At 32.5% G+C, this 8,583-nt stretch overlaps 1 protein-coding gene across 1 annotated transcript in view; it reads right to left on the minus strand.

Annotated features, from left to right (window-relative positions):
* LOC107455789 (FH1/FH2 domain-containing protein 3) overlaps window positions 1-8,583 on the minus strand; it is a 137,893-nt gene that overhangs the window by 6,377 nt on the left and 122,933 nt on the right. Inside the window, exons 29-35 of the mRNA XM_043052061.2 lie at window positions 8,203-8,361; window positions 7,939-8,124; window positions 6,580-6,699; window positions 5,612-5,773; window positions 4,643-4,758; window positions 4,402-4,476; window positions 1,503-1,695 (exon numbers count right to left, since the gene is read on the minus strand). Of these exons, the coding sequence (XP_042907995.1) occupies window positions 1,503-1,695; window positions 4,402-4,476; window positions 4,643-4,758; window positions 5,612-5,773; window positions 6,580-6,699; window positions 7,939-8,124; window positions 8,203-8,361 (1,011 nt within the window). The remainder of the gene's footprint in view (window positions 1-1,502; window positions 1,696-4,401; window positions 4,477-4,642; window positions 4,759-5,611; window positions 5,774-6,579; window positions 6,700-7,938; window positions 8,125-8,202; window positions 8,362-8,583) is intronic.

Raw genomic sequence — 8,583 nt, forward strand, 5'->3', positions numbered from 1 at the left:
ATGCATCTTTATACGTTGGATGCTGATGTCCATCGACTTTACGTATATCTTGAAATGACAATGAGCCGGTGACATTAACCAACAACATTCGAAGATAAAAGCACTAAGTCTGCCTTGGATTGACTGTAAATGCTCTCCCCAAGGCGTTTGATTTGAATAAACCGGGACAACGGCCTTCATCGGTGTGCCTTGCTTGCGGGAAGTCCATTTCTTTTTGTTTGAGCCCATGTGAAATAGTGTGGTACTTCTGAACAGAGTAATGTCTGTGCAAAGGCATCAAACGCATCCGCACGATTACACAATTCAAAAAAATTCGGTGAGTGTAGTTCTTGGTGGATTTATAGCTCTGTCAATCGCTGTCTCGTTCGTGAAATATACGCGCTGACCGTTTTCAAGATGGACGGCTAAATGACTAACGGTAGGATCATGAATAGGGAATCCAAAGTTGCGACAAACAGCTTCATTGGAGCTGATGTACCGGCCAATTTGGTAGAGCGTTATTTCGTCGTTGTTATTCACTGGAAAAGCGGTCACATTGGTATTTTCAACTCGAAATACTGCCATATCACTGCCTTTATTCACATACTTGCAAATATATTTGATGCTCTTCTTTTAAGGGCGAGCATAAGTATTAGAGTTTAAAGTGAATTGTTGCAACGTGCGTGAATATTACTTTTTGATTTATCAGGTTTCTATGTCTAGTTTGGATTGGAATATGATTAAATAAAGATATATTTAAAATATACGTTAAATCTGTCCAAAAAATGAAAAAAAAATTAGTTATAAACCTATTCTCATACCTACTGAATATACATATAAAATTTCATCAAAATCGATCCAGCCGTTTAGGAGGAGTTTAACCACTAAAACTGTGACAAGAGATTTTTATATATATAGATATATATATAAAAATAAACATTTCAAATTCCCTCCGTGGCTTCGAAGCGTTATAGTAAAAAAACGAAGATGAATATGGCAAAAAAGAACGTATGAAATTATTTCGAAAGTACTCAAGTTTCAATTTAAGCAGTTGCCGGTAGATGGCAGTAACATGTAACACTGAAGCCAGTTGTAGTAAAGAAAAATGGCGTTTACAGGCGGAGGGAATTATGAATAACCCTGTATATATAAATAAATATATATATTAAAAGAATCAGAACATTTCGGCCTCTTAACTGCCTGGCTCATTGTACTTTTCATGAATTGTATTCTAGATTAAATAAAGCGATCATTCGGTGTAGAGTCTATAATTCTTCGCTGAAGACAGACAAATCATTCGTTGAAGACGGACAATTTTAAAAATATATTTCTTAAAGAAACAGAAACATTGCGTCAACTGAGCCACCTGAACCAGTGTGCGATTTTCAATATATTATTTCACAATGTAAAAAAAAAAAAAAAAAGATTTAAATACACATTTCTTGTGACTCCATTCGGTTCGTAGCGACTTATTTTCTAAGATGCACTGTACTATACCAATAAATACACATATGTATTCTTACCTGTGCCACAATTTTCCCTTTTGTTTTGTTTCTTTCTTTGAGAGCTGCAGCCTTTTCAATTTGTTGCAGAACTCTCTCTCGGCATGTTCTGTACTCAAGGGAAAACTCACTGATTACTTTGCATACTGTGTGGACCTTTGCTTCCCGAATGGAATGAGAGGGGAAACCAAGGAACACGAGTAATTTTATAAACCTGTCGAAATAAAGAAAATAAGTGATAATTGTTCAAATTTCAAATTAAGAATATGGAATGAGGAGCGGACTACTTAGCTCAAATACTAAGCATTTTTGGATTTCAAAGTTCGCAAATTTTGAAATTTATTTAATTTACTAAGATTTTAAAAAGAGCCGAAAATTGTCCGGCAAAGTATGAAACGATTAAATACTTAGCAAATTGCTTGTGAATTCTATAGAATTTTCAAATGACTCACTGGAGGTGTCTTAAATCCAATGAACATATCCGATTTGCTTCAAATATTACTTAATGCCTTTTTTTCATACTATAACAAACATTTAACATTATGTATCGAGGTATTATAACTGGTTTATCCAAAAATAATTTCGTGCCGAAAATTGCTGATTTTAATTGTTTATAATTCAATTTGATAGTGGTCAAAAACGTTAAATTATACTGCACAATCATTTTTTGCCCCGTTGTTAAACAAAGTGGTCTTATAAATCGAAATCTGAAACTCGAAATAAATTTATTCAATAATATTTGCGTTGCAAAATCTTAGTAGTTTAACTTAGTAGATATAAAATCTTAAGTAGTTTTTTTCTTCTTTTTTTTAAAGAAAGAAAAAGTCGCATAAACATTAGTTATTTCTCATAAAATAGGTAATTTTAAAATTGTAAACAGGATTTATGAACAACGTATTGTTTTTCGACGTTTTTAAGATCTAATCGGATGTTATGTCATGTATTAGTAAAAAATATAAAGAAAAGGAATTCGAACTGAAAAAAGTACCATTACTTGATTTGCTTCAAAAATATAAAAAATGAAAATAACAGTCAACATGTTTCAAGCTCTCAAAAACAGGCGCCCATTTTCAAATCTTGCCACAGATGAATCAGAAGAAGCAAAAGTGATTTGGGATAGAAAACGCAAAGTTGTCAATGAAAAATCGAAATCTAAATGTGAGAAAAACTAGAAAAACCACAGTATCCCTGAAAGAAAAAATATGTAAAACAGAACAAGAAGAATACAGTATCCGAGAGAGACAAATCAGGGTAAAATGCAGGTGCTGAGGAACAAGGGGATTAAGACGGAAATCAGCATTCACATGAATAAAACAAGATTCCAAAGCATCTAGATGAACTGATTTGGCTGGGATGGAAATAATTTTGGTATTGTCGATATTGTGCAATGTGATATTATATTGTAACACTATATTATAACATTTTTTTTTGAATTCTTGATAGTGGACATATCTAACGTGCACCTCAAGTCTAAATTTTAAAGTGCGTCTTGTTTGTTTGTCCAATGTAGTAGCATGGCAAGGAATGTGTTAAATGCGATTATCATAACTAATAGGATCGTAAAGAGACTTGTTAATCAGGCCTCAAAATGACTTTAAATCAAAAACGGGAGAGGATGTTCGCAATTTTGTGACCATCGGGAGAAACAAACGAGTTTTCTGTTAGGGATTTGAAAAATGAGAATGTTTGGGTATAGTGAGTTCAGAAGAGGAAGTTAAGTTCAGAGTTTAAAGAAGAAAAGTCAGAGCAAAGGTTTAATTCTTGGAAAACGAAAGTACGATTAGGGTGGTTAGAATTAGCATCAAAAAGGGTAAAGTAAAATAAATTTCTGCGTCTAGAGTTAGTCTAATGTGTCCTATTAGTTTTGATAGTTGTTGGGGGCATTTAGAACCTTGGTTATGCCGGACAAACTAGACGCGATTTTTGACTTAAAGAACACGATAGATATGTCTGTTATTAAGAATTAGAAGAATCAATTATTGCTGCACATGGGTGGATTCTTGAACATAAATTCTATTTCGACAATGCCAAAATCCCCAGTCACATCAGCTCATCTTGATGTCTTGGAATCTTGTTTTATTCATATGAATGCTGATTCTCTTGTTAACGACATTAGTCCCTCACAACCTCTCCATAGCGCGTGAAAATATATTTTACCCTCTGCCTCTCTTTCTAACCACAGTGGTTTTTTCTTGTTCTGTTTCTTCTCTTAAGGCTTTTATGGTTTTTTTAAGTTTTGTTTCTCATCTTTATTTTTCACTGGCAACTTCACATTTTATATTTTAAAGTACTTTATTACTTCTTATTCACGTCTGGCCTGTTGAGTGCTCGAAACATGTTATTTCTAATTTGTATATTTTTGAAGCAAATGAAGTTTTTAATCAAGTAATACCGCCTCAGTTTCTTGGAATTATTTATTTAATGAACTAAGCAGCGTTCATTGAAAATAGCTGTTTATAAAGAATATAGCACTCCATGAATTATCTTCCATCGATGCAAATGCTTCGATTTATTTTGGAATCGTCGGTCCACAACATCAAAACAGTTATCTGCTTTATGACATGTTTATTGATGAACATATGTTCATTAATCATTCTTACATTTAATAGCACAGAATCATTTTGTCATTGAACATGATTCATCCGAAATATATGTTTTAACTTTTTTTGTATTTGTTCTCGCTACATTGTTTTTTGCGTTACTTATATCAAAATTTTGACACTTCGGTTTGTTTCGCGAAGACTTATAAAGAACTTTTTCTAATTAGTAAAGCCATCTAATTTTGAATATAAACGATTTATAACAATTAAAATAAACAGCCATATTATATCTCTTACGTTTCTTAAATCTTAAAAACAGAATATATGAATTAAGATAAACACATAAAATATGCGATTTTATAAAAACAATAGTTTCTTACCTATTAACAACACGTCTGTGAATTATTCCTAGAATAATAATCCTTTCTGCACAATCATTCAGGAATTCAGATAATCTGATTAAAAAATGGTTTATTTTAAAAAGGAATCTTTGATCATCCTGAATTTTAATTATCAGATATAAAAATTGTTTTATGTCACTGTTAAGCACAAAATAATAAAATCTGCATATTTATTAAATTATATTGTTATAAAATTGTGTAAAAGATATGTTTTTCTTACCTAGATTTACTGATGTGAATACAATCGTGCTTTAGCACTGCTTTCAAATATTCCCATGATGCTTTGCACTCCGTCTCCATTTTCACTAAATTTTTTGCTAATTCGTCAAAATCTACCTGCAATGAAAACGAACGTTGTACATAAAATTATAATGAATCTAAATTCAATGTTAAAGGAGAAGAGAATTGAGAGAACTCTTTATTAAAATTAGTAACTTTTTAATTATATTAATTTGTTAGAAACTATTTGACCAGAATTGTTTTGAAATTTTGCTCAAACTTATGCAACTTATTGGATGCAAAGACTTATCAAGAACTCTATAGAAGCAATATCACTTACGCAACTTATTTGGTGCAAAATAAAATAATAAAAAGACACTTATAGATGAATTTATCCAGTTCTTTGCATACAGTGCTAACTTACATCCCTTCCGTCCCTTAATTCCTGTTATTTAAATAAGAAATTATAATAATCAGTGTTACAGAATTAAGGCGACGTCATAACGCGAGAAAAGCTCTTCATGGTAAATTCTCTTTCGCCCATCAAAATAATTTGAAATGAAGAAAAAGTGAATTCAGTTAAACCTAGAGTAAACATATAATATGTACAGTGCGCAAAAAAAGGGTCCATCTTGAATAACTTTTGTTCTAATGAACGAATTTTCACGTTCAAGGGCTTATTATTTGTTGCAATATTTACAAATGATAGACTTTCGTCATGCCGAGTCTTTACTTGTTATTGAGGGTAGATTGACTTCATTTGGCTACTGGTGACTGATTGTGAAATGACGATTTCGTCATTTAACTACTGGTGATTAACAGCGATATAATACAAAAATGGACTTGGGTGAAATTTGGTTATTGACTATGAAATGACGGTTTGTCTACTGGCTATTGACTGCGCAATGGTGTCTTGCGGACGGAAATAATTAGGACAGTAAGTTATAAAAAGGAAAGAATGTGTATTTACTTTGGAGACCCTGGTAGTAGCACCGAACTCCGAGTAGAGATTGGTAGAATCGGGAAATTTTTCCATCACCATAGTACAGATGTGGTGTAGCAGTGAATGCTTGTGGACGGTGTCCTTCACTTCAGGAACTTTACTTAAATAATCTAAACTAAAACCTTTTGCCTGTAAACACAAATGGTTACCAGTTTGACATCTTGAAATAGAAACAACTATAGGATGTTGCAAGAGCATTAAATTTATATGGGACCACTAAAAATAGCTAAACTGACGTGCTTTTAAAAGACCAAATGCGAGATAAAAAGTTATTTTTACTTTTGTTTCGCTGTAAAAGAAAATCGTATGAGAGAAGCAATATTTATTATTTTTTCAGAAAGCCGAAAATTTGTTATGATTTTTAGAATATCATTTTCATTAATTCTTCTTACTTGTTAATTGATTATTCAATTCCACATTTCACACGATTTAAGAAAGTGAGGGAAAAGAAGGCTGTGCAACGTCGTTTCGAGAATTGGCGATGTTGCTATAGTCTCGAGGTGAGAGCTTGGCCTCCCTTTGGCATACACTTAGATGCAAACAGGCTCTCTCCACAGTGATAATGGTTTTTTTCTTAACTTGCAAAAGAGTATAATGTAGTTCGCTATGAATAATTCTACTGACAAGAGTGTTATCCCTATGCTAAAATAGAATTGGTCCCGGATTAAATCAAAAGTTGGAGCAACATGGAAACGAATTACATCAAAACAGTTTAATCCTAAGGTCAAAACACTATAGAAAGAAGATCAAATTGTGAACAAAAACGAGATCCTGAACATGAATGAACAAAAAAGCAACATAGAAATCATTCCAATAGAGAATTGCGTCCTGCGTTAAGTAAATCGTGGTAATTTCAATTGATACAAGAGATAACATTAATAAAGGTGCTAAAATAAGAAATACTAAGAAGTATTTGAATTGAATGAGATACTTGCATTTGTGTTGTTTAGGAAGTTTCCTACACATAGTAGTGTACTGAGAACTGCTCTAAATGTCACACTGCTTTCTATCTCAACGATGGCTTGTTTGAGATCCATCAAAGGCTCAGCAACTTCCTAATCACAAAGATCAGATAAGTTAATTTAATTTGAATTATAATTGAACAGAATCCCTCCCTTGAGTACAATTTTTCCCTCTTTGCAAGTAGTATTCTGTTGCTATCTGAATATTCCATTTGTACATACTTGTTGACGCCAGAAGCGCCATCTATGAAAAATTAGTGTATCTTATGAATCCGAAGAGCTCGGATGTGTGAAAACAGCGTTTCTCTAATTGACTTGTGTTAATAAAGTGGAGTTTAATTATTACAGTCCGCTCATGAGATTTTTGAGAACTTTTATTTTTATTATATTGAGAATTTTGTGACTCTGAGTTATCGTCGGACCCAATACTGTTGACAGACATTATAAAAGCTGCATTTATAGGTAACAAACAAAACTTTTACGGATAGAAATGACTTATGAAGGCAGGGTGCACATAAAATATTAAGACGTGTTTAAGAACCCTGTATCATGTGCATTGAATATACATTGAGCAGAATGTTAAAACAAATTCGAGGTGCACAACTCAGAATACGCAATTGCAATATCTCAAATAATAACAATAAGTATAATTTCTCACTCTATTTGAGATAAAAACAAAGTTATTTCACCATTTAAAAATTAATTATTTAAAATTGTTTCTAAATAATAAAAATTTTAGAAATATTTATGATTCATTTGTTATTTTTTTTTATCTCTTAATTTGGGTATTCTGTCACGCCAACTACAATCGTCAAGGCGTCAAATTGCTTTTTTAAAAAAAGAGAACATGTAGAGGATTTCTCGGTGGTGACTACAAGTTATACCCTTTTAGTTAGTCCAATACCTCCTAGAAGAGGAAGTTTTCTCACGGATTACCATAAATTAAAATTTCGATTGTTTAGTAGTCCGAAAATCATGACTCCTTTTTTATCTTTCCCTCATGGCGCAGTTTTGTAGTTCGGTCGTTGTGACATCTTTTTAATTTTCCCTACTGCGCAATTCATACTCGTTATGTCGGAGTACTGAATTTATCCGTACGGAGGCCTCCTTTTTTCTAGGAGGTGTTTGTTGGTCCCTTCCTATAATGTTTCTTTTAGTTTCTCGCTGGCCACTGTTCGGAAGTTGCTAAGACTTGGCAATTATTCTGCCACAGATCATGATACGGAAACTTTTTCCTTCATTTGAAAAAATAACTAACTTAAATAAGAATAACATTTAAGTTGCAATATATTATTTAGTTAGAAATTAATTTAAGATTCAATTGAAGCCTACCTTCTCCATAGTTTCGTAATCCAACCTGAAAGCCCACAGCTTGAGTCTAGCTTCCAGCTCACTTATCGAAGCTAAAGTTAGAAGGAATTGTTCCGCTGAGCCTAAAGGAATGTCAGGGTTTTCCAACTGAGCTTCGACAATTTTCTTTTTTTCTTCTTCAGTTGGCATCATAGTGGTTAAAATTTTCTAAATACATGATATTGTTCTTAAGTTAGATAAGTTTAATTTACACACAATAATGTTGAGTATATAATAATAATATACCTCAATGCCTTCTCTATTCATAATAGTCGTATCCATTTTTAAGATGGCGGCTTTAATGGCACCTTTTGGTGGTAGTTTCGTCATTCCTATATTTATTGCGTTCGAACGTTTGGCGTCCAAGACAATTAGCTCTGATTTTTTATTTCCGTCTTGTGCTTTCTAAATGATAGTAACAAAATTAGTTCTCATGACATAATAAATATAAATAATTAAGAATATACAAAAACTCTTGATAAAATATAAATGTTACCGCCTAAGCTCGAGCATGTATATCACTTAACTAAACTAAGGTGATTCATTAAAGTGATGAATCGCAAGTTTTCTGCAATTTACTTAGGTAATGGGAGCATTAACGGTCTTAATATCGTGTGTATATATATA

The sequence above is a fragment of the Parasteatoda tepidariorum genome, chromosome 1 (assembly GCF_043381705.1).
Source record: "Parasteatoda tepidariorum isolate YZ-2023 chromosome 1, CAS_Ptep_4.0, whole genome shotgun sequence".
NCBI classification, from domain to species: Eukaryota; Metazoa; Arthropoda; class Arachnida; order Araneae; family Theridiidae; genus Parasteatoda; species Parasteatoda tepidariorum.